The sequence below is a fragment of the Bidens hawaiensis genome, unplaced genomic scaffold (genome assembly GCF_021521415.1).
Source record: "Bidens hawaiensis isolate Kalapana, Puna unplaced genomic scaffold, B.hawaiensis_p1.1 tig00038715_1, whole genome shotgun sequence".
In the NCBI taxonomy this organism is placed as follows: Eukaryota; Viridiplantae; Streptophyta; class Magnoliopsida; order Asterales; family Asteraceae; genus Bidens; species Bidens hawaiensis.
This window is the reverse complement of record NW_027496817.1, coordinates 112,511-139,984: the sequence shown is the minus strand read 5'-3', so window position 1 is coordinate 139,984 and position 27,474 is coordinate 112,511. Positions and strand designations below refer to the sequence as shown.

General features: G+C 39.3%; 1 protein-coding gene and 1 pseudogene across 1 annotated transcript; both read left to right on the top strand.

Annotated features, from left to right (window-relative positions):
- The first annotated feature begins 336 nt into the window (after nt 1–336).
- LOC143590661 (uncharacterized) lies at nt 337–921 on the top strand. Its single transcript, XM_077071079.1, has one exon. It carries the CDS (start codon nt 337–339, stop codon nt 919–921), a length of 585 nt encoding a protein of 194 aa, XP_076927194.1.
- Nucleotides 922–18,878: 17,957 nt separating this feature from the next.
- Nucleotides 18,879–20,706, top strand: LOC143590668 (protein WHAT'S THIS FACTOR 9, mitochondrial pseudogene; annotated as a pseudogene).
- Nucleotides 20,707–27,474: the final 6,768 nt, after the last annotated feature.

The following is a 27,474-nucleotide window of genomic DNA, read 5'->3' as shown; positions in this document are numbered from 1 at the left end:
GCCAGTCAGCTTATAGACCTACCACGTGGCAGGCGCCACGCCACGTGGCGGACGTGTTGCCACGTGGCGGCAACCGTTGCCACCATGTGCCACGTGGCACACGTGTCACGTTGTGTCAGACACCCCATCACGGTACGCGATGGGTCAGGAAAACATAATTTACACTTTCGACCCTGGAGTTTGGAAATTGGCAGAGTTAGTCCCTTAACTTTGGAAATTAACATTTTTGGCCCGATCTTTTCCGTGATGTTACAATACAACCTTTGGATTTGGTCGGCGTTCTTTGGTGTTCCCGGTTCCAACAATGACATAACAGTATTAAAACAATCGCCTGTGATGGAGAGGTACATCTCTGGGACCATTCTCGTCGCTTCATTTTGGGCTAATGATAACTGCCACGATAATGGGTACTATCTGGGCGATGGAATATATCCGGAGTATGTGATTATCGTGAAAGCATTTAGAGACCCGTTGGATGAAAAAAGACAACATTGTAAGAAAGTACAAGAGTCTCTGAGAAAGGATATCGAGAAGTGTTTTGGGGTTCTTCAACAACGCTGGCATTTTGTTAAAAAATTTTGTCGTCTATGGTCGTTAGAACGAATGAAAAGTGATATGTATGCGTGTATCATAATGCATAACATGATCATCAAATACGAGGGAAGAAAAATATGTTCAAATTTCATACCGGACTCGGATCCACCACGAACTCCAACAAGTATGGAGCAAAGACTTGAAAAAACGTATTTCGTGCGGTCAAGAGAAATGCATAACGCACTTATGGGGGATTTGGTCCAACATATTTGGGTGAATCGGCGTTTGCCTGGTGAAAATGAAAACCAAAACGAGGGAAACGATGAAAACGAAGACGGGATCGATGATGAAGACGAAGACGACGAGGGTGTCGACGGAGACGAGTAGTTTTTGTTTTTATTTTAGTGTAATATTTATTTAATAAAATCAATATAAATCACGCACAAATCATCAATTGATCTTGATATCACAATTCAATGTTGATTTGAACATGAAATGAGAGTAAAATAGCATAACTGATTTGAATGTTAATTTTGTTCTGAGAGTAAGTTTAATTCATTTAGGTCAAGAATGCAAAATGAGGTAACGGTTTAGCAAAAAACCTTAACAGAATTTAACGCTAACCGGGAGGCAACTCGACCTTTCATATTGTCGCTTTATTTCATTTTCTCTTTAGGTGTTACATTTTATTTGTGTTTAAAAAAGATAGTAAAATCCTAAATGTGGAGAACTTTTCATGGCGTTCCAGTCGAGCCGGTTGGAGCACACAATTATTTTTCATAAAAAATCACAAACCTATTGTATTTCATATTCATAAGCAAACATACGGCGGATATTAAAGATTCTAAAGTGTCAAAAACCTGTATTATCTACCTTTCACCATCCTCCACAGCAAACAATTATGGAAATAAACTTTATTAAACAGTGAACAATAATTCATGTTTCTTACGAGGCTTTGTGCTAAACCAATAAAACATCTCAAGTTGTATAAATGGAAACAGTTTACATTAGTTTCATAAAAAAATTGTAACATAAAGAAACACTAATTTATTAATTTAGTGTAGGGCTATAATCGAGCTAAGCTAGTGCGAGCTCGGGCTCAGTCTCGAACTTAAATGAGCTAGCTCAAGTTTGGCTCATTAACTTTATCAAGCTAATAAATCAAACTCAAGCACGGCTCGCTTAAAGCTCGAGCCGAGCTCGTTAATTTTTATTATTTTTTTAAATTTTATTTATTTATGTTTTTTTTAAATATTGGTATATAAATGACAAGAGTATTTTAACAACATATAAAATTTATAACTAAAGAATTTATAAAATTTTGAGGTGAGACTAGTGTTTTAAAAACCGGTTCAAACCGCCCGTTGAACCGGTTAAACCGGATTTCTCACATTAGGTCGGTATTTTGAGTCCGGTATTTTTGACCGGTTTGCTAGAACATCGTACCAGCGGTTTTTGTCTAAAATACCGGTTTTTACCAGTAAACCGGTTTTATGTCCGAGAAATTTTTGATATTTGCAGCTCATATTTTTTCAAAATTACTTTTGACCATACAATTAACATTCAAACACGTAAACTTTTGGACTATTTTTTTTAATAATTGAGTGTTTTTGTATTATTTTTTAATATGGATTAACTTTTGGATTATTTTTTATTATGAAATCATTTACTTTTGGGTTATTTTTGGGTTGAAGTTACATTTATAGGATATTATAAGGTAAATTATACAACCGGTTGAACCTTCCGGTATAACCCGGTTCAACCGTTGTACCATTTTTTAGCCCAATCCGGTACAAGTAAAATACCGATTTTTAAACATTGGGTGAGACATTTAAAAACTTCAATTTAAAAAAGAGAGGTTTTGGATTTAAGTCTCATATGTGACAAAAAAGAGAATGTTTCAAGTTAGGCAAGTGACTTCTCACATGTGGTGGGTTTCTTTCTAGGGGTGGTCTCTAGTACTTTGGAATGGAGATGAGCGGGTAATTCAGTCACCCGTCAGTGATCCAAATTAGTCGTTCAAAAAAGAAAAGAGAGAATTTATAACGTTATATGTTTTATTGAAATTTTTTATAGAATGTTTTAAAGTTCGAGTTGTATAATATATGTATTATTATTATTTCTTATTTGGTAGGCTATTATTATTATTATTATTATATATTAAAATTTAGTGTTTAATCCAAATGAGATAACTAGGCAGCTAACAAGCTGAATCAAGGCTGAGCCAACTCATCTGAGTTCATTTTCAAGCCACGAACTTCTTAAAGAACCGGATATTCATATGTTAGTATCAGTACTCAATAAAAAGTGAAATGGAAGTAATGTTATATATATTGCATACATTAAAACAATCAAATAATATTTTCTAACCATTGTTTTCAATAGATTTGATGTACAAAAAGAAAAAAAAAGATAAGCTTGTGTATTCGATAATGACAGGCAGAAGAGGAAAAAATGAAAAAAAAAATGCGTGTACGGAAAAGGACGTCGGTATTGGAGGCGGTGACGTGTCGGTTTATCCACCGATTGATAGAAGTCTATAATTTCTTCCATCATTAATTTCCAGTTATATTATAAAGTTAAAACTAGTCGGCACCACAACCAAGGTTTATGATAAGATTCTTTTCTTCTATTCAGAAAGCATGTGTTCATTTTACCTATTTATATTGAAGCTGGTTATATATAAGGCTATGTGTTGTGAAGGGACTATAATTGAGGGCGAATTGTGACACGTGTTACCCAGTTAACAAAGGGGGCGAATTTGTTTTTATGGTGTAATGGCTACAAGTTGGGCCCATAGTATCTTTTTTTATTATTTTCTTTTTATAATTAAACTAATCAAATAAAAACCAATTTATTTAAATAATTAAATAAAAATGCATTAAAATTAAAAAGAAATACAAAAAAATACATAACTAAAAATATAAAAAACATATAGCTCGGTTGGCGTACATGTTTAGGTTTGGGTCGGGAAATTGAAACAGTTAGCTCGGTTGGTTTAGGTTCATCGGGTTCCATTGTAAGTTCACGTTCGGTTGGTTTTGCGAACCATGGTGTTGACCGAAAGGAGGGAATGAGTAGTTCGGTTGGTTCGGGTTGTTTCTAGGATTCATTTTGCATATACATATATATACACACACAACATATATACATATACATATACATATATATACACACATAGGCTACAAATATAATATATATATATAACACTAGTAATATAATAATAATGAAATCAATCTTCTTCCGGCGACAAATAACCCACGTCCCCGCCCAAATTTCCCCAATTTCGCCCTAATTTTGCCCAGGGGGCGGTGTTCGCTCCCTTTCGCACCCAAATGTCGCCCAAACTGTAGCCCACTACACATGGCCTAACTATCTATATAATTGCCTACCATAAGATCCTAGGTGTCGCTCTCAGGTTGTTCCCCCCATCCTCTAGAGCCATCAGATTGTTTGATTTATAAATAGAGGCTTCTCATGCATTTGACTCGAATTCGCGGGTATGGGTCTCACCAAACCCGGATAGTCTTTAAATGGGTTATAACATCTCATTTAGTTGTAAAACTATTTCATAAACAGACAATAATTTTCACGGGTCATGGGTCTCACCAAACCCGGATAACCCTTAAACGGGTTATAACATCTCATTTATTTGTGAAATAAACCCTTTATTACCAAAGAATAATTTTCACGGGTTATGTGTCTTACCAAACTCTAATAGCCCTCAAATGGGTTATAAGATCTCATTTATTGATAAACACTTTCATTATGAAACCCTAATTTAATTTATTTGCTTTATATGTTCTTCGTTGCTGGTCTGTCATCTCCATCGTCGGTTAACTTTCAATACTACCCACCATCGTCAACTAAATCAACACCTCTTTTTTTAGTAGACAAATATTTGTGTTCATGTTTTTACATTTAAAAAAATCAACATGATCGTGTTTGTTCTTTAAAAATCTAAAGAATCTAAACATCTCAACTGATAAAACCCAAACGTTAAAAAAATAATAACAAACTAATACATATGTATTAAATTAAAACAAAACTACGTTATTATCATAAAATAGCAAAACGATTAAAAACAAAACTTTAAATAAACTCCCGTAACACGGGAGGATCAAACTAGTATATATATATACAGGGGAAAGTTATTTTGAGAACCATGGTGAATTTTAAAAACTTTAATTTTGAACCACACATTTAATTAAATGATATGAAACATGTGGCTGAGATTAAATTTAATTAAAAATGAAGCAGGATGGAGAATAAGTATTTTTTATAATTACACACGTTTAAACGTTAGTTACACATGTGTAAAAAGTTGATTCGGTGTATAAAAAAATACCGTAATTTTTTGTACATCACTTACATTTACGTATTACACATGTGTAAAAAAAATTCGAAAAAAAATTGTTACGTTGAGTTCTTTTGAGTTTTTAAAACTCAAAGTGGATCTCAAAAGAAATCAATCGTATATATATATATAGAGAGAGAGAGAGAGAGAGAGTAAGGTTAAAATAAAATGACAATTTTTCATAAAAAGTGTAGGAAACAATATGAACCATTGAATTAAGTATGACACATAAGTGTAGGATAGTCAAGATTGAAATTATTTAATTTAGGAATTATAATCTTTATTAATGGAAATTCCTATTTTTAGACAATTATGAAGCACAATTTAATTAAGAATTGTAATTATTTTTATATTCCGTAAATACTGATCTATCACAACAATTTGTTTTTCCACTTTTTCACCATCTCAGTTTTCTTCAAAAAATTATCGATTTGCTTGTCTTTAAAACAATATAATAAAACACAACCCATCGATTATTTACAACACACCGCAAGAAAATAACAATATCCATTTCCAGATGTTGAAACTCACCACTCCAAGGTCGATCGTTGTACGACGCGATGATGATTAGGTCAACGAAATGAGAAACCGATGGATTTAAAACATTAGTACGACGTTAATCGAGATACCCTCGGAACCCTCCAATTCGACAGTGTAAAGCGCCGACTAGTTCTTAAACATTTCATCAGGAGTTTAGTGAGCTGGTATGAAGTAGAAACAGTCATTATTGTTAATAATCAAAAGGTCATGAAACAAATTCGTCGGAGCAGATGGTAACAGGACAGAATTTAGGTAGATTTTAGGTGAACTGGTTCTTTCGGAGACCTTTTATGGAAGATTTTTATTTCTTTTGTTTTGTAGTTTTTATTGGTTTGCAGGTCAATTTTAAAACTCTATTTGATAATGTTAAAAGTTTGTGAATACTGAATAATCTTTGAAATAGTGGTGTGTAACTGGATATACGATTAAATGGAGAGTGTTTTTTGAAAAAAAATTAGTTTTTAAATAGGAACTTGTTTTCGTTGAAAATGTTTTTGGTAAAAGGAATGGAAAAAAGTCATGGTTTTTTCTTATTTTGAAAGTTGCTTGATTTTATTTTTGAAACTGGAGCATCGGTTAGTGTGTTTTAATTATTGGTGTGTTTTCTAATTTTCTTTGTAGTTTGAGGTTATATTTATTTTGTTTTAATTATTGGTGCTATGTCAAGAGAAACATGTTGGTGTGTTTCTTTTTAATGTGTCTTTGTAAGTGTGTTTTTGTTCCACCGTAAATTAACGGAAATAATCGAAAACTAGAACTCACTGTCATCGTTTGCTCCAATTTTAATTTTATGTCACATATAATTGAGTCTTCTCTTGTTTCAATATATGTGATGGTGGAAAACTAATAAAAAGATTATACTGGTAACCATCTTTTGGAAGATTAGATATTGATTGCATAAATATAGGAGATTTCAAATTTACTATGACTAAATTACCTTTTAACACACCAATCTAACCCTTTAAAATAAAATACTTCTTAACTTGTTTCATCTTTAAATCTTAACCATTGACCACCAAGATCTAACCATCCAGATCACTTCTTACACTTTTTAGACACACTTAGTTTTTTAGGATAACCCTCCCTATACATATATATATATATATATTATGCATTTTCACTCAAAATATTTATCTTTTGAGTATAGGAAATCAACTATGTGGGTTGGTGTCCTAAAATAATATGTGACAGGTTCGGGTTAAAATGGGTTTTGAAGTGACACAAATTTCCACACGAGACATGTTTTGACACAAAATGGGTTTTGGATTTGAACCAGTTCGTTTATGTTTTGTTTCGAATTAGGTTTCGAACTGACACGAGTTTTTACACGTGACGGGTTCAGTTATGGTCTTTTGTTTCATTTTCGTCAATTATTTCGGTTTTGGTTCATTTCTCGGTTCCTTTTTAACGAGCTCAACGGATGAAACATTTTGGGTTTTTATTTATTTTTTCTTTTATATATATTGAGTTATGCTTGTTTTATGATTTATTTAAGGAAATTTTATAAATGTTTTCTCCTGTCCTCGTTCAAAATAAATCGACCCAAACCCGTTTGACTCGTTTCGAGCCGGACTTAAACCTGTTTGACCCGAACCCATTCTGACCGTGACCTGTTTTCAACCCTGACCCATTCCTACCAAAACCAAAACAACCTTCTTTTTTAATTGACCTAGGTTTCCTTCTCCTTTAGAGATGAACGATGATTGAATTGAAAAGCGGCCAATGATCATCTGATGAAGCTAAACAAATCTGATACAATTTTTAGTCAGGAGAAAGTAGTGCGACAATTGAATCCAATGATCATCTGAGGTGCGACAAAGTAGTGCGATGATTCAAGCTAAACAAATCATTGTCAGTCAGGTAACTGTTTATAACATCTTTATTATATTATCCAGTTTTGATTGATTTTAGGTTTAGGATATGATTTCAATTTCAATTTCAATTTCTACTCCTCCTATCTTTTACCCTTCAATTTCAATTTCACTTAGTGTTTCTTCATTGGCGCCATCCGTGCATAAAAGCTAGAACTAATTCTTAGTTTTTTTCAAAATTTCTAAAGAAATGGTTAACGTTACTCCGGTCCCAAAGCCAGTAAGTGACCAAGAAACCCCGGTAACCACAACCCCAGCAACTGGGGGGAACACCGGCGGTTATACAAATCTTACGAACACTACCCCGGTTACCCAAGCCGGAACAAGTGCAGTAAACAATATTTTACTAGGGTTCACTGATGCCCAGTTGGAGAAACGGACGAGGCCCCCTCGCCAAACACTCGATCAAGTTAAGGCGTGGCCCGAAGCACGTCAGAAAAAGTTCCAAGCTGAGTTGGATGAACGCTTGCGTTCACTTCAACAGGCTGATGAATTCGGCAGTATTCGCCAACATCTCAACATGAACAGTGAGTGCGAGTACTCGGACAATGAACGGGAAGAATCCGATACCGACGCAAACCCTCGCCATAGGGCGAAAGGGAAGCGTAAGGAAATGGACTTCCAACCGACAAGGAATTTTGGAGAAACCTTTAAACCAACGAACGCGGGGAGAAACCCACGTGACTTCTCCAAAACCTTTAGACCAACTGCTACAAATGCAGGAAAGTCCAAGTTTGCAAGGGACATTGCGGAAGCAATCGCCCCGAGAAGTGCCAAACAAATGTCCAATATCGGCACTTATGATGGTCTTTCCGACCCAGACGATCACTTGAACAGATTCATTGCGGGGGCAACCGTCAGCAATTGGACGAAACCCACGTGGTGTTATATGTTTCAGATGACACTGGTTGGAGCGGCCAGGGCATGGTTCGATCGTTTACCGGTCCACCACATCTATGATTGGGCGGACTTTCAGAACAAGTTCAGCCAACACTTCAGCCAACAGAGGAAATATACTGAAGAACAGTGGACGATCCTCAACTGCGTTAGAGAGGAGGATGAATCTTTACTAGATTCCATCACTCGCTTCAACTCCAAAAAGCTGAGTCTGGGCAACATAAGTGAAGATCTTGTTCGCGCCGCTTTCATCCAGGGCGCCGAATACCCAGAGCTTATCCGCACGTTGACGGGTAAGGACGGCATGCCATCCACATGGGATGCCATCATGACGTCGGCCAAGCGCTTTGCCGAGACAAAGAAGCAACTGGGAAGGGATCTTCCCCAGAGTACACACCTCTACACGCAAAGGACCAGAGAAAACAATGTTCGGATCGCCCGGCAGAACAAAAAGAGGAAGCTAGGTATTTGGCAGTCAAGGGTAAACTTTGACACCTCATCCAGCTCTCGCCCTCTTGTTGGCGAATGGGATAACACACACCTTCCAAGCCGGAAACACCGGTGGACGCCATTCACCAAAAGCGTCACGGAGATATTTGCCACTGAAAAACTACCATGGCCAAAGGCTCCAATGATCCGGCAGCGACCTAATGCGGATCAAAGCAAATCCTGTGACTTCCACGGGACAAAGGGTCATAGTACGGAGGAGTGTACATCCTTGAAGGATATTGTTGAAACATTTGTCAAAGATGGAAGACTTGCACACCTTGTGGCATCAATCAAGAAGGGAGGAAGGAATGATAACCGGTACAGAGGCAATGGACGAAAACCCGTTGACATCAGCATCAACATGGTTCATGGCAACATCAGAAGAAAAAGGCGAGCGACAGAACCATGCGCGTGGAAGGAAGCTGAGGTGCGCTTCCCGCGAGTGCCAGGAGGACCCAGCAAAGAAGGCCCTATTGTCATCAAAAGCCAGCTGGGGCACTACATCACTTATCGCACTCTTGCTGACAACGGCGCCTCGTCAACGGTGATGTACAGGCAGTTCTTCGACAAGCTGGATGACGAAGGCAAAGAACGCCTGGAAACGGTTTACGCCTCGATGGAAGGGTTCGACGGCAGCACAAACACCCCCCTGGGTATCCTATCTTTCCCCGTCACTCTTACGGACGGGAATCACTCACGCACATAGGATGTGGACTTTGTCGTAATGAGGAAGCCACACCACACATACGACATTCTCTTCGGGAGAGACGGGATGGCAAGATTCAATGCCGTGGTATCTTCAGTCCACGGCATGATGGGATGGCCAACAGCTGAGGGCGTGGCGATGATCACCGGCATTCCCCAGGTATGCATCGCATCTGTCTCATCTAAACCCAAACCAAAGATGGCTAAACCAACCATCACCGAACCGGAAAAATGGGCCTTCAATGGCAAGTACCCTGACCAGGCCGTTACCATTGGCCCAACAGTCGTTGATCCCACGCGCACCTTACTCAAACGCTTACTACTGAAAAACGCCGACATCTTCGCGTGGACACCAGCTGACATGACTGGCGTACCCCGAAGTAAGGCAGAGCATAAGCTCAAGTGCGACCTGGCTGTTACGCCAGTCGTACAAAAGCGCAGAGTAATGGGGCCAGAACAAACTAATGCGTGTAGAACCCAAGTCAAGGAACTCCTTGACGCAGGCATCGTACGCATTAGCAGATATCAAACATGGGTTGCAAATCCCGTTATGGTACCGAAGAATAACAAACAATGGCGCATGTGCATAGATTTCAAGGACTTAAACAAAACATGCCCCAAAGATTGTTATCCGTTACCCGAAATTGATCTTAAGTTGGATTCGTTGGCACCGTTTCGCCATAAATGCTTCCAGGATGCGTATAAGGGGTACCATTAAATCCACATGGCCGTTGATGATCAGGACAAAACCGCTTTTCGAACTCCCGATGGCACATTTTGTTACCAAATGATGCCATTTGGACTTAAGAATGCCGGGTCCACATACCAACGCCTGATGGACAACCAGTTTCATGCCCAAATTGGGAGGAACTTGGAAGTCTACATGGATGACTTGGTCATCAAAAGCCCTGACGCAAAAGCGATGTTGAAAGACATCGAAGAAACTTTCAACACGCTCAGGAGGATAAACATGAAGCTCAACCCGAGCAAGTGTTCCTTTGGGATGGAAGAAGGGAAGTTCTTGGGGGTCATCGTCACTAAAGATGGCTTCAGAGCGAACCCTGAAAAGGTCGAAGCCATTATCAAAATGGAATCACCTACCACCATCAAACAGGCTCAGACACTGAATGGACGACTAGTCGCACTTAATCGGTTTTTGGCAAATCACGCGGATAAGTCGTTTCCTTTCGTGTCAACATTGAGAAACTGTTTAAAGAAAACGCACTTCCGCTGGACACCAGAAGCGGAAGCAGCTTTTCAGGAGATTCGGTCACGCTTGATCGAACTCCCAACACTCACAGCACCAGAAGCGGGGGAAGAGTTAATCCTATACCTTTCTGCAACAGATAGAGCAACCGGGGTGGTCCTGCTAGTTGAACGGAAAGGCATCCAAATGCCAATATATTATGTCAGCCGTATCCTAACAGACGTAGAAACCCGGTACTCTACCATCGAAAAATTAGTCTTAGCACTTGTACACGCTTCACGCAGGTTAAGACGATATTTCCAGCGTCACCCAATCACCATTCTCACCAACTTCAAACTTTCAAACGTTCTACGCAAACCCGAGTTATCGGGACGCCTAGCCAAATGGGCAATTGAGTTGGGGGAATATGCGATAAAGTATAAGCCAAGACCAGCCATAAAAGGCCAGGTTTTGGCCGACTTTATTGCGGAAGTGCCTGCATCACGGGAAAAAAAGTGCCAGGAAGAGGTTCAACCCTCTCCAGCACAGGACATCAATGATGTCTGGCGACTCTACACTGATGGAGCAGCCAGTAACGAGGGTTCAGGCGCAGGGTTGAAACTAACCAACCCAGCAGGCCAAGAATACACTTACGCTATTCGACTGGATTTTCCAAGTACGAATAACGAAGCCGAGTATGAAGCATTCTTGGCAGGGCTGAGAATTGCACGTAAGATGGGAGTGAAATACTTGGAAGCCCACGTGGATTCCATGTTAGTAGCCAACCAAATAAACGGGACGTACACAGCCGTGAACGACACAATGGCCCTGTACCTCGCACAAGCAAAAACCCTTATGCGCGATTTTAACGATTGCAAAGTCATACATGTCAAGCGTAGTGAAAACAAATCTGCGGATGCGTTAAGCAAGCTTGCATCATTAGCCTTCACCCACTTGGGAAAGGACATCCACATTGAACTCCTCGAGGCACCTTCAGTCCCGCACAAGGAAATCTGTGTCATCCAAACCGGCACAGAAACGTGGATGACACCAATAATAAATTACCTTGCGGCAGGTATACTACCAGAGTCAAAAACACAGGCAAGAAAACTACGCTGTAAAGCACTGAATTATCAACTCATCGATGACATCCTTTACAAACGTAACTTTCTTGGCCCACTCTTAAGATGTGTAGACAACCAAGATGCTGACTACCTCCTAAGGGAAGTACACGAAGGCATCTGTGGAGTACACGCAGGTCCACGCGCTGTTGTAGCTAAGCTAAACAACGCGGGATACTTTTGGCCGGGGATGCATACGGATGCGCTGGCATACATCAGAAAGTGTAGGTCTTGTCAGCTCTACGCACCCAACACGCATCGCCCGAAGAATGAACTTGTTCCAGTCACCTCTTCATGGCCATTTCAGAAGTGGGCCATCGATGTGACAGGCCCATTTCCTACAGCAGCAGGAAACGTTCACTTCCTAGTGGTAGCCATCGACTACTTCACCAAGTGGATAGAAGCAAAACCCTTAGCCCAAACAACCGCGAAACATATCAAAAAATTTATTTGGGAATTTATTATTTGTCGTTTTGGACTTCCACAGAATTTGGTGAGCGATAACGGCACCAACTTTGCTGACAAGAAGCTACAAAAGTGGCTGGAAGAACTTCAAATCACCCACACCTTTACCTCAGTGGCACACCCGCAGGGTAATGGTGAGGTAGAAAGAGCAAATAAGAGCATCGTCGAAGGCATAAAGAAAAGACTCTTGGAACACAGATCCGGCTGGGTGGACGAGCTTCCGCACGTCCTTTGGGCAAACAGAACGCTGAAAAAGGCCAGTACGGGAGAAACCCCGTTCAGCCTCACTTATGGCACTGAAGCCATGGTCCCGGTCGAAATTGGTTTACCCTCACCAAGGGTCTTGATTCAGCCAGAAGACAATGATGCGGAAAGACGGTTAGACCTTATGCTAACCGAAGAACGTAGACTTAGCCGCAGCGCGTGAAGAGAACTACAAGCGACAAATGCAAAAGTACTACAACACGCGGGTAAAACTCTGCAACTTCAATGTCGGAGACTACATACTGCGTAACAACGAGGCTTCGAACCAAGAGCGCCCAGGAAAGCTGGCCCCGGTCTGGGAAGGGCCATACATCATTAAAGAAGTTTTGGGAAAAGGCGCATACCGGCTCGAAAGGCTCGATGGCACTCCCATCCCAAGAACATGGAATGGAGCTCAATTACGCAAATGTTACATGTAGATCAATTCCAAACTTGTAAAGAAAAGGCCTAGAGCCACTTCTAATGGAAATGATTCTCCTTTCACATTGTGTTGATAGCCTTACCTTTATACTTATGAGCTTCCCACACTGACATGCCGGTATTCACCGCATAAATATGGGAAGAAGTAAGTCGTTACGTGTGGAAGGCGGCAAAACCCGCATAAACACATAAAACGGTAAAAATTTCAAAAGAAAAGATAAGGAAAACCTTCACGCAGGTCAGTTATAGGTAAAGTTTGGTCATCCCACTAAATGAAAGTGACGGTCCTACCCGCACAATCATGATAGAGGAAACTGAACATTAACCTATTAACAACCGCACGTACAAAGGCTAACTTATTCAAAATACTTAGAAAATTTCTAAGGAAAAGATGAGGAAAACTTCCACGCAGGACAGAAATAAGTATAGTTTAGCCATCCTACCAAGTGAAAGTGACGGTCATACCCGCACAATCACGAAAGAGGAAGCAAAACTTAAAACTTATAATCTGCCACGTTAAAAAGTTAACTTATCCAAGTACTCAAGAAATTCCTAAGTTAAATCAAAACATGCGTAAAATAAACAAGGCAAGGCGTTGGCAAATAATCTCTATTCCATCGAAATTCAAATATTACAAGGATTGCTGGGTACATACCCGCATACAAAAAAGCTATACAAAAATAAAAATCTATAATGGTGGAAAGGGATCTTCAGGATCAGGCTTCAGGACCACTTCCACTTGGACCCGCACCATCAGTAGAACGTGGCGGTTCAAGGAAAGCTTTAAGGATAGCTAGCCCATCATCAGCAACAGCAACTTCGTTCACCTTCTCCACCACCGGATGCGGGAAGGTGGCATACTGATTCACTGCTTGGTCATATACAGCTTCAGTATCAACGTCATATAAAGGGAAGTTGGAAGGCGGGATGCCTTTCTCAACGAACCCTAGACCAAGCAGGAAGCCGGTCTTTTCCCCATCCTCATGAGAAGCGTTGAGGGCTGCGCTTATAGCATCGTCATAAGACGTATCCGTGAAGACCCGATGCACAACCTACAAAAAGAAAAAATACAAGTATCAAAACCTTTTCTATTTACAAAGAAAAGCGTAAAGATATAATGAAACTAAACATACCTGAGACAACGCTTCTCGAAGAAGCCATTCCTTGGCAACCAGAGCCTCCTGGAGGGCAGCTTGAGCTTGGTTACGGGCGCATTCGGCTTCACTTTTGTTGAGGTTGGCAAGCAACACTTCTTTAGCCGCAGCCTCTTTAACGCCCTTTAGCTTCCGCTCAGTGTGGTCAAGCACCCCCCTCTGGTCCAAGATCTCTTGGAGCTTCTTGGCGTCTTCCATCGCCAAGGCATCATGAGCCTGTTGGAGCGCCTCTAGTTTGGCTTTAAGTTCCTCATTCTCGAGGCGTAGAGGCTCAGCAACAGCTTCAGCCTTGGTGGCCCTCTCGGTTGCGTTCCGTGTAGTTTCCTTAGCCAGCCGAAGCTGTTCGTTAACAGCTTGGGCAGCCTTGGAACGGGCCTCGAGCCGGGCCTGAACTTCAACCTCGAGGGCCTTGAAGGCCTTCTCCTTTTCCGCAGCCACTGCGGTAAGCCTTATGTTCTCCTCCCGGACAGCCCGCGCCTGAGCTACTTCTTGAATACGAGCTGCTTTTAACTTGTCGTTTTCACGACAAAGCAGCTCAACGCGCGGCTGCATCCGAGCCAGGAGAATCCGAAGCTCATTGGTTAGCCTACCATCTTGGTAGCTAGCCATAGCTTCCCCCAACGCACCGCTGGGAGCTGCGTGACGAGCCCACTCCACGCATTCCACAGGCGTGCGAAGGGTTGTTCCTCGGCGGATGTTCCATCGTGGAACATACACTTCATTGGAATCCGACACTGCAAAAAAGAAAAAGAATTTAGGAAAAGATGATATATATATAAAAAGGCCAAAAGAACCCTACGCACCTGTAAACAGGCCGATAGCCGCCAAACCCATCACCTGAACCCAAGGGAAATCCATTCAAGAGGTCAGGCAGATGGGAAGGAGGCAGAGGTTGGCGAGAAGCCCCAAGCATACCTGAAGGATCGGCCGTAGCTGCCGACGTCGGAGGAGGCATAGACGCCGCCGCGGTAGAAACCAACAGAGGTGAACTCACCGGAGGTGAACTCACAACCGTGGTCGCCGCTGCGGAAGTACCCGCAGAAATAGCCACCGCCGGCTCAGTGAAAGATTCAGTAAATATGGCACTGACAGCCGGCGGAGATGTCATCACAGTTGGAACAGTTGGCTCAACTGGGTGAGCAACTGAACCAACTGAAGCAGGCGCAGCCGCCTGGGTCATCGCCTCAGGAAGGTGGACTAAGCCTACCGTCATGGGTCCGGAGGTGCTCCTCCCCGCTCTACCCTGGAATGCGGCAGCATCCACGCCTGTACAAAGGAGATATAAGTATATTGGCGGAAATATATGAAGTTAAGAAGTAAAGGAAGTTTGTACTTACGGGTTTTCTTGAGCCTAAAAGTGCGAACAGGCGGGGACAAACCCGATGGAGCCGGCCTCTTCACGCCGCTCACCTTTGTCCTGGGCTGCTCGGAGGTGACGATCGTTTCAGCCTCCGGAGCAGTGGTCTTAGCACCACTAGGGTTCCCCGCCACCTCCTCGCTTTCGGTCTCCGAATCAGACCGAGGCACCGGATCGGCAGTGGAGGCAACCTTTGCCTTCCCCTTCCCGCCGGCAGCCTTCTTCTTCCGCACCAACGGAGGACCATCTGCGGATTCCTCATCAGAAGACAAGATTAGAGGAATTCCAGCAGAGGTTTCAGCATTGAGAGGTCGAGGGTTGAATAACGCCTTACCTGGCCGCGTGGCGCTCAGAATAGGGTGGCCTGGCGGGTAGGCCTCCACAAACCGATCCCGCGTTTGCTCCAAGATGGGCAACTCGTTCTCATCGAGAGCACGAGTACCCATCCGAGCGGGACCATCACTCTCCCGCGGCTGCAGGAGAGACTGCAAGTCGTTCCCCTCTGAAATAAACAGGAAAGAAGTTAGAAGAAATTCTAAATCAACAAAAAGAAATGAAGCATACCGTAAGGGACAGAGTTCAAACCGTATTCAAGGACGATCGGGATCTTTTGCGCCTCCGCATCCTTCCACACCCGGCTCATCCCGAGCATCACCATCCCGGACTCCGCAAAGCGGTAAACCGGAGATTGGACTCGGGAAATCTTTGAGAACCATTCCGCCTCCTGGTAGTTGGAGGCGTGAAGGCTGGGGAGTGCTTGCCCATTCTTGAACTTCATGGCAAGGGGGATGGCGCGAGCGGAGATATAAAAGAACTCCCGCTTCCACGAACGAAGACTGCGCTCGGTTGCGCAAATCTTCAAACCCTTGATCCGGGTTATTAGAGTATACCACCCCTGGATGCACCTCCAAGAGTAGAAGGTCATCAGGCGGTCGACGAAGGGCTCAACGCCCAGAATCCGGCACACCCACTCGAAGTGGCGAATCTTCGCGATCGCCATCGGGTGTACCTCGGTCAAGTGTACACCGTGCCTCTCCAGAACACGGTACACAAACTTCGTCAAGGGGAACCTAAGATTCCCATAGACAAAGAATGCGGCATATACCCCGATCTTGCCTCTGGGGGCATCATACACCGTCTGGTGAGGTTCAGGAAACTCAGGCTCGAAAGACTCGAGCATGAACTTCCTGACGATGTACTGATATAGATCGACAGGCAGAGCACACTGGCACTCGCCAGCAGTACTCTTGTTATCCTTGTCGGACGTGGATGACGGGTTCTCGGCATACACCACAGCCTCCTCGGCTGTAGCCTCAAGATCGTGAGCAGAAGACATCTTGCAGGTATGAAAGAAGAGAACGATTTCAAGAGAATGCTCGACTGAAAAGGTGAGTATTCGCCGGAAATCGTTTTGAAGATGAAGAGAAAAGTGAGTGTGGATTGTAAAGGACCCTCTCCCCCTTTATATACTCATCGCAATTAATGCGATGAATTTAATGCGGAAGAGAGAGAAATCGCAGGTGCAATGAAACTATGACACGTGGCAAAGAGCAAGCTGGCAACAGCTGTTGAAAGGACGCGTGCCATTAATTTCGCGGCCACGCGCCCGAAATATCGCGCCCACGCGCCTGAAAAAGCGTTTGGAATGACCATGTACTGTCACGTCACCATAACTTCCTGCACGTCCTGACACAGTCAGAAGAAACCGTCGCACGACGTTTCAACAGTATGTACTGTTCTTATCCTTTCACCAACTCTTCGAATTTCAAAATTTCAAAAAAAAAAAATTCAAAAGTAAGCGGGAATACACCCCTTACCTTGGCAACCAACTATAAGACAGGTGCGAGTACAGTGTCAAGGCAAAACCCTTCACATACTGAGCACCCGCAGGGAATTGACGCCAGGAATACCTGGGAAGTAAAGTAACCGTAAGACGAGTGCGGGTACAGTGTCAAGGCAAAACCCTTCACATACCTAGCGCTCCGCAGGGAATTGAAACCAAGAAGGATCTTCTGGGCAATGCTTGCGGAAACGGGAATAACATCCCCGCATAGCGGGACCGTCGAGAACTACATTGTTTGAAGCTCCAAGATGGAGTTGGTGGTTTTAACATAATTGATCACTATGTTCAAAACTACCAAAACCTCATGGAGAATCTACACAAGTGGGACTCAACCCTCCTGACTTGCGAGGAGGTTACAGACCTACCCGCATCATACCCAAAGATCAAGCAGAAAAGACGGGAATTTCTGCGTGACATTAGAAAAACCGCGGGAAGAATCCCCACGGAAAACCTTAAAACTAAAACCCTTTTCAAAACCCCTTGCTAAAGTCCAAAAGTTCACCTCACTTATTAATAATTCATGAGAAGAACATTGGACTGGGGGGACTTGAAGAGGTAGGTCCCAGCAGAGCCCAGTTGAACCCGCAAGACTCACCTTGAAGAGGGACGTCTGCGCAAGGACCAACTGCTTCCGCAGGACCCACCATGCTCAGAGATAAAGACCTTACGCGCAGTACGCCAGCTGTTCCCGCAGGGAAAGCCTCCCAATGGTGAAGTACCCCGCCTGTTCCCGCAGCTGCGGGTACAAGCCATCAGGGAAGGCTACCCGCACTAATAGCAAGGCTACGCGCACAGGGCACTATTGATACTTCAGTAATATCACCTGAAGGAATGAGCAAGGCGGGAGTGAGCCAGTCTGTATGCTTCTGGAAGATCTTTGGTACTATACCTGCTAAGGTATGGACAAAATAGACAAGATCTGACCAAAGCAGCCCATGAACCAATCACAGGGTGACAGCTCACCGACAACAGAACGAGGAGGAGCACCCTCTAGTACTGTTTGTCACTATTAGCCGCTGCCTACTCACCAACCCTCACTGTGGGACGTGCGTAGCCTACAGTTGGTGGAACAGTGCATAACTGGCAGTAAAGGAACAGTATACAGCCGTCCTTGTCACTATCAGCCGCAGCCTATCCACCAACCAGCATGGCTCGTGCATAGCCCACTGTTGGTAGAACAGGAATACTATTCAGCCGGCTGTACCTTCTTGGAAACCTACCTTCGGCTATAAATACTCCAACACCTTGGAATGGTAAGGACATCATCTGATATCTCATTATCTTATCTTCTCTAGCAATCTCTTAATATACACTTATATTCAGAGCAATCTAGTCTGATTCTCACGCCGGAGGGTGGTCACAAGGAGGAACCCCCCATTCTCAGTGACGAGCTTACGGTGTCTGTTTTGCAGGTCACATGAAGAACAACCTTCTTTGCTGGACCTCATCCTCGTGGGAAACATCTATTTAACCCCCAGATTATCCGTAATCTGCCCGGGGTCACTTAGTGTTTTCTTCAGAACCATATCAATGGCCAGATGTTCGATGTAAGTCCAACGACAATTGTATTTTGACAAAAGGTTTTGATTTGATTTGAGGTTCTTGATATTGAAGAAGATGATGATGAATTGGAAGTATTATACGTGGCTTTTGTTTCAAATCGATAAAAGTCATTCTTTTTAGTTCAAATGATTCTATACGGGTTATTTAGAATAAGTTAGATTGACAAGTAATGACATGTTTGTATGCACACAAGGCGTTTGTGAAAATGCCTCAACCAAAAGAACATCAAAGAGTTAGGATATGAAATTCATGCTGTTGTAGTTTTATTTATAAAATTTACCCAACAAGTTTGATCATCTTCTTCCTTTCGGTTGAATGTTGTTACCAATATTTATCGTTTGTTTAATATCTTATTCCACTAATATTTGTGGCAGGTTTAATCGTTATGTTCAAAACATTCTTGGGTGCATTGAATCATTGACTTCTGCCAAGTTAAACAACGAGCATTGGGCTCCCATCGCTGGACAACTTCTAAACCGGATCGATAACATAATTAGCACCTTATTTTATTTAACATTCACAAAGACCGAGAGGGCATGCAAGAGAACCATCATTACTACGCAAGTTATTTGAGGTAAGAATGAACATGTTTTTTTAGTTCTACCATTAAAGTTATATCTTTACATATAGATAGATTATTATGAGTATCGCCAAGCGTCAAAATCTGGTAAATCAGTTCACACCCACTTGGAAGCACAACTACACGAATGTATACATGAAATGGAAAAGTGATTCATACTTTGATTCAATTGATTCTATCCACAAATCCACCCAACTCAAACCCATAATTGCTCTCAAAAACCGATTAACCCAAGGTTGCATCCCTGTTTCTGATGTTTCAAAGAAGGGGCTACAATTAGGCATTCCCATTAAGGTTGCCAGCTTTCTTAGACAATACCCCTCGGTTTTTGAGGAATTCACCGGACCCAAGCACAATTTACCATGGTTTAGGTTAACCCGAGAGGCGGTTGTTCTTCATAATGAAGAACAGGCCGTTTATCGGGATTGTAAGGATGAGTTAGAAGAAAGGTTAAAGAAGCTCATACTTATGAGTGTTAAAAAAAGAGGCTGCCTTTGAAGACAATTAAAGGCGTGCTGTGGTATTTAGGGTTACCGGATGATTATTTAGACGGAAACGTTGGTGGATGTTTTAAGGTAGTTGAAATGGGCGACGGGTTGAAGGGGTTATCGGTTGTTGAAACAGAAAACATGTTGTCTATGGTTCAAAAGAATGCGCTGAGAAGTGGACGAACGGAAGACATTTCGATTTCTTTATTTCCGTCTAAGGGTTTAGGGTTGAAAACAAAGATTTTGGATTGGTTAGACGGGTTTCAGAAACTTCCATACATTTCACCGTACGAGGAATGTTTGGATTTGTGCCCGGGTAGTGATTTGGCTGAGAAACGGGTCGTTGGTTTGCTCCACGAACTGCTTAGTTTATTTGTTGAACATCCGGTTGAGAAGAAGAGGGTTTTGCCTTTGAGGAAGTATTTGGGGTTGCCACAAAAGGTTCATAAGGTGTTTGAGCGACATCCGTTTGTGTTTTATTTGAGGAATAATACATGCACCGCGATATTAAAAGAAGCGTATTGTGATAGAATGGCTATCGAGGCGCATCCTCTTGCAGAAGTAAGGAAGAAGTACATTAATTTGGTGAAGGAATCTAAAGTTATATTGAAAAACCGAAGGTTGCAAAATCATGATTTTCGCTCGGATGAAGGGAACTTGAATGAATCGAAGGTTACATTGAAACTTTAATACTTTCTGTAATCAACTTTTGATGGCATTTCTTAGTTTTGCTGTTTGTAAAGGTTAAAAATATACGGGCATTAGTTATGTAAATGTGACCTTTTGTTTGGTTATGGTGATAACTTATAATAATCAAAATATTGTTTTGATGCCTGGTAAAAAGGGCTGGTCGGGTCCGAAGAGTTTTTCCACAAATGGTAAAACTGTCGGTTAATTTGTGCTAATAACATGTCTTATCTAATGTCTAACAAGTCATTAAGCATGAAACTGTAATATTTTGGTCATCAGTACTAGTTAATGTTAAATTATACCTTAAATGTTGATTTGGAAAATGATTTTAATTTTACTTGTAATCTTTGGACATTAGCTCTGCATTGTGTTTAAGCTTAACTACCGATGCACTAGTTCTTAAGTGATATCAGGAAACATTTGGAAGTGCAGCCATAGTGTTTTCATCACAACATATGAAGGTAAACAACGAACAGTCATGAAATGCCAACCAACAAAGCACTGTAGCAGCCACTCAATTTGTTCGAGAATAGGTTGGATACGGAAATCTTTGCGTGCAGTTTATATCAACGAACGGTCAGATTGCTAATGTTGCTACAAAATTGTTGCAAACACTTGGGTCGTTTCCGTCCTTAACTTGAGAGGGAAATGACAGACTAGTTATGTTATCAATAATAAGAGAGAAAAGAAAAGTTACACGTCTAGTAAAGTGTTAAAAGTTTCAAATTGTTAAAAGAGACTTTATTATACAATTTGATTTCTTTACTCCATTGTCATTTAGAGTATAAGAATGAAAAAGTTTAGAGGGTGCGGCATTAATATAGTAATGATTATGTGTTTGTAACGTATAAATATAATAATCTTTGTTTTCAACGGCTCTAATATATTTGCACCACTGATTTTACACTTTATACAAAACCAACACCAATATTTCATAGAGAGTAAATTTATAGTTCGCAAGCCACCTCAAATTCGGAAAAGAAGTTTTTCATTAAAAAGGGAGGTTTTAAATAAAATTACAAGATCTCATATAGCAAAACATTCTCACAAAATCAAATTGTGTTTAGTTTGACAGGTTAAATTCTTCGACACTAACCTGACTCATTTAATATAAAATCGTGTCATTTACTCATTTTATGTTCATTTGTCAATATGAATAATACATTGTCACTTAACACTCATTTGAATATTTTAATTACTTCGATTCATATGAAACATTTTTGTAATATATGTTATTTTAATTGTTTTAATGTATATATCTATCATCTCTATTTAACAAACCTAGGTTTATATATTTATTATTTAGCTCAATATTTGTAGCGAAGAAGAGATCAATAAGATGGTTAAAAGGGAATTTGATTTCATTTTTAAAAGTTAATATTTATATAGAAATTATAAATCATAATATTTAACTATAAATTTTAGTAATTTTCTTCTATGAAATCATAAGATTAACTTTCTTAAAAACTCTTAAACAGATTAACAAGTCAAATCTATTTTTAGTGGATCGTGTTTGGGTTAAGTCGTTGACCCGCTATTTAAATAAATCATGTTTGAATTGACATGTTTAAGTAAACGGGTTGTGTCAGCCGACCCAAAACTTGTTCTTTTCATGTTGTGTCAAGAATTGATGTCCTTAGTGGCATGTGACGTTTATCCGCACTAAATCAGTGTAGACTCATGTCGCACGAGACGGACAATAAGTGAATTTTACTAATGTGTGTTTTTTTTAGTTAAAAAACAAAACTAAAAAGGCAAGTTCATTACTCAAAAGTAACACCACTACTTTTTGATCAGTTTCAATGGTCCATATGCCTTTTGAGTTTTGTGTAAACAGTTTCAACAAAGTTGAAGAATATTACTAGACTCCACAGATTTCAAGTAAGTGATTGAAGCGACAAGAACCATCAATGGAGGGGCAACTTATCATTGCTTTTGAACTAACAAACAAATGGAAAACTATTTAGATCATGCCAAAAGCAATCATGGGCACAAACTTGTGCATATATGTTTGACTACAAGACATTACGAATGGATCACATAAAATGGAAATATTTAAATCGATTTGAGACTTTTTTCCGGAGGTGAACACATATTTGTTTGATTCCATTATATGAACCTATTAAGACCATTTTTATTGTCATCCTAACCACCCAAACCAAGCTTTTAATAAAAACTAATTTATCTCTTATCAAAAAATCCACCCAACCTAATTTAAATTTTCACTCTCATTCATAACTCATAACCTAACCTCAACCAATATTTTTGTTATATGGATATAATTTATGACTATTTAAAATGCATAAAAAATAAAACTTTAAATAATAAGTTTACGAAAAAATAATATTATATCGGAAAACTAATAAGGAAAAAGATACATATTTATGAAAGAACCTCGTTTTTAATAAAATTTATATCGAAGTGTTTAAGAAAAAATAAACACGATTGTGTTTTTAGATTATTTTTAAACTAACAATTTAAGTTATTAAACAAAAACCAATTTGTATACTATATTAGTTGTAAATAAAAAAAGGAAATATGATAAAAAAAACATGGACTAGTAATTACATTACACATGACATAAAAATGGTTTGTAAATTAGTTTGTTTTGGTGAACCGGTTTGTGAGAATCACTATAAAGGATATTTTTTTTATTTTATTTAATGTCATATGACAACCAACCCACAATTGGGTTGCCAATGAGAAAGTTCTAATGAATGTTTTAGTTTTTATATATTTCAATAATGAATTAGTTTATTTTCAACTTATTTAACTAGACTAAATTACTAATTATAACCTATATGTTTTACATAAATTATGGAGTGGGATATTAGAAAAATTCAAATAAGAATAAATAGTTTCTATTTAGAATTAAAATATCATATGGTAGTGACAGAGTCAGGAATTTTTTTTATGGGTTCGAGATTTTTTGAAGCTTGATTTTAATTCCAACGTCAAAGTTTTCGGGCTGAATGGATTGGGTCGAGTTAATCATTGGGCCAGATAAATAAAAAGCAATATCACAATCATAACAAAATTATATTGTTAATATTCAATAAAATACAAAGTCATATTAAATAAACAAATATTACATATTATAATTGTTCCATACGCGTTTTTATGTTTTGAAAACAGATCTTCAATCACGACTTTAAAAAAGAACATAACGAATAAAAACATCATTCATATAATCGTCACCCAAATAATTACGCAAATTCGTCTTCACGTGCTTCATTGAAGAAAAAGATTTCTTAAATGTAGACCAACGGATATTGGCTGTTGGCGATCGTTGGAACCTTGAGGCGAACCGGCGAAGGTAATAGGGCAACTGTCGTTTGGTCGATAAAAAGAAGCTGACCGGTTGCTGAGGCGATGACCGATGTTTTTATCTATTTATTTATTTTTATTTAGGTATTATGTTTAAAAATGTTAATTGAGTTGGGCTTATTGACCCATTTTATGAGTAATTTTGGACTTTTTAATAATCTATATATGAGTTATTATTGGCCCGTAGATAATGCTTGTTAATAATTTTTATAGGGTTTTTTAAAAGCTTCTTATATTTTATAAAAAGAATATTCATTACTAAAAATATAACTACATTTTTCATAATTAATGGGTTCGAATATTTTTTAAAACGATAGGGTTCGCTGGCCGAAAAGAATGGATTCCCTCGTTATTTCGACACTATATGTTATATATAAACCTCAGTCGAACCCGGTAGTGATAAGGTGGCTCCGCCACTGCATGTGGGTGTGAAACCATGTGGTCGTGCCACCAACCACTATTAAGAAAGTATATGGTATATTTAAAATAACTAATCTTAACCACTAGATTCTTGATTCAATGACATAAATCTATTTTTTCTAGTTTTAAAAAACTATGTCTTTTTTACTTTAACCCTTTAACCCATCTCATGAGATACTTTGAAATGCCATTTTCACTCGGTGACCTTTATTTGTGGGCTTTCATATAGACTCTTGCATGAAAATAACAAGGAATATTGGATTTTAATAATCCTTATTAAATGATAGTGACCAATAATAATCCCTATTTATTTTATTGCTACTGACGGTCTCAATTTCAAAAAAGTTGCCCCCCCAATGGTCCCCCGTTAAAAAGGACTTAACGACGTTAAACTTTTTTCCGAATTTTAAACAAACTTTTTAGGGCTATTAATCTGAAGGAAGATACGAGTCGAATGATATAAAACTTAGCTTCAAACAATGATCCAAACGACTTAATTTTGGTTAATTGTAATTTCAAACATCCGAATTGAATCATTGTTTCGTCATTTTGAAGCACTGTTTCGAACTAAGTTTTACACCAATCGACTCGTATCCTCCTAACGATAAAAAACCCTAAAACATTGGTTTGAAATTCAGAAGAAACTATAACGCCGTTAAGTCATATTTAACGGGGGACCATTGGGGCCAACTTTTTTGAATTTGGGACCGTCAGTGGCGATAAAATGAATAGGGATTATTAAAACCCAATATTCCAAATAACAAAGAAATCTTGAACATAAAGAAATTGTCAGGCGAAAGACCGTTGGAAGGTTTTGATCTTAATGTTGGTCCGAAAGTCCAGCATGGATTAATACATACAGTAACGACGAGATGACCTGGTACCAGTGGCGGACATATCTTATAATTAGGGGTAGCCTCCGTTACCCCTCAACTTTTTGTCGGTAGTGTAATATTTTTTATTTAGTTAGTTTTCGTATTCTCTACCCCTGAAAAAAATATAACGTTACCCTTATTTGTTTAAAACCCAACCAAATTAAAATCAAAAACAAATTAAAGCTCAATTAAAGTTTTAAGCGAAACAAATTAAAGCAGAAACCAAATAAAACCATTGTTCGTTCTCTTATGCTTGGACAATTGGACCATACCGGACGTACATCAACATTCAACAAAACAAAGTTTCATTCAGTAAATGTCCAACCCACGCTGTTTCCACCCCACATTACCCTCCTCCGGTCACCAAACCTCCACGTTGCCACCGAGTAGCCGACGACTGGAGTTCCCTCAGTACCTCTTCCACGGGTTGGCTTTTACTTGTTCAATTTAGGTATTCTTCTACTTTTGTAATTGCTAATTTGTTTATATAAATCATTAATTTGGATTTGTTATGAGCAATTGAATATTTGAATGATTGATTATGGTTTATTGGATATTTGGACAATGTAAACTGAAATTGAATTGGGATTAAGGGTTTGAATTTTTTTTTTCCTAAAATTGGGGAATTTGAAAAATAAAAAAACAGAAAAATCTTATTAGCAATCTTCTAAACGTTAAAACAAAAATTTCAATAAAATGATGATATCGGTCCAACGACAAGTTAAAAAAAATTATTATACGAAATACGGAAAAAATCGGTTATTGTATGAAGTACGGTAAAAAAATTGTTTACATTGTATGAAATACGGTAAAATTTTTTTTGAAAGTTACCCCTGAAATTTCCGTCTAGATCAGTGATGTATAAGAATTTATACATATTTTCAGCACAAAAATATCCCCAAATAAGCGTAATTTTGGCAACTATATTAGAATAAATAACCACTAATGTTTATAATTTCTATCTATAGGTAAATATAGTCATAAGGAAAGCTGACTTATGAAGAAAACAGATATAAACGGTGAAAACTGACTCAACACATCCAATGGTGAATCAAGGCATTGCCATGCCTAGAGCATACGTAGTAAAGACAAGAATCATGAATTTAGACATGACCATGTTAACCAAAACACCCATGTTATCAAGAACAAGAGAAAAAGAAAAAAATAGAAGATTCTGAAGCAAAACATGCACATGCCTTCCCAAAACACAACCATGCCTTCGGTACAAGAGAAAATGACAAAACTGGTGAAATTTGGACTACTTTGGAACTCAACACGGCCATGCCTTGCTTAACACAACCATGTTAACTTGAGCTGTACGATCTGACAAAGAACAATCAAAGCAGCATGAAAAAAATGACGACATGGTCGTACCTTTCTTAGCACAACCGTTTTATTCAGCATATAAATTGAAAGCTTATCTTCTTCATTTAATACACCTCAATACACCATTTACTCCACTTCAGTTACCTCTTTTCACCACCATTAATAAGCAATTAATATCATCCATCTAACCTTTGAAGATTAAGGAGATTAAGCTTTTCGAAGAAGTCATTAACATCAAATATTACTCATCCAAATTGGTTAGATTGTTTCAATTTGATCGTGTTTATCTACTACTTTGATAATTATCATTATGTTCATTAGTGACGAAACTTCCGTAATATCATCTTGTTTATAATGAATATTAATTGAAGTTTAATAATGATAGTAAAACTTGTGATTGGTTTTTAATAATTAATGATTATGTTGCAATTATCACTTAATGAGAAATATTAAAATACTCTTAAAAGATACCCCAAGTGCTAAGCTTGATGATAAGCCGATAAATTGCTAGTCTTGTAAAGCCTTGGCGAACCTTAAAATAGACACCAAGATTCCGAGCTTGATGATTTGTTGAGAAATCACCATTCTTGTGAGGGTTTGGTTGATAAGTTAAGATTCCTAAAAACGAACCAAGATAATACACTTCTATATTTGATCTTCTTTCTATCTAAAATATAAACACCTGAAAAATATTGTCTTTTAGTTTATGTCTTAAATTTGTTTAAACTCATTTACCAAAACCAAAACCAAAACCAAAATGATATTCACTTTCGATTGAAATAAATACAACGATTTAGTAGTAAAAATCAATAAGTGTGTCCGTAGATCAATACTTGGTTCTTACCTATACTTTAATACATATACGATAGGTACACTTGTCTATTTGTGTGTGGTTTAGTTAAGATAATAATATTTTTTATAAATTTAAAACTAGACATTATGTGAATAAAACCTTCGAAAACTTAACAAGTTTTTCTTATACCTCCACATCGCATCAATCCA

Coding starts and splice junctions, on each gene's coding strand:
- LOC143590661 (XM_077071079.1), top strand. CDS start 337: ATGGAGAGGTACATCTCTGGGACCATTCTCGTCGCTTCATTTTGGGCT.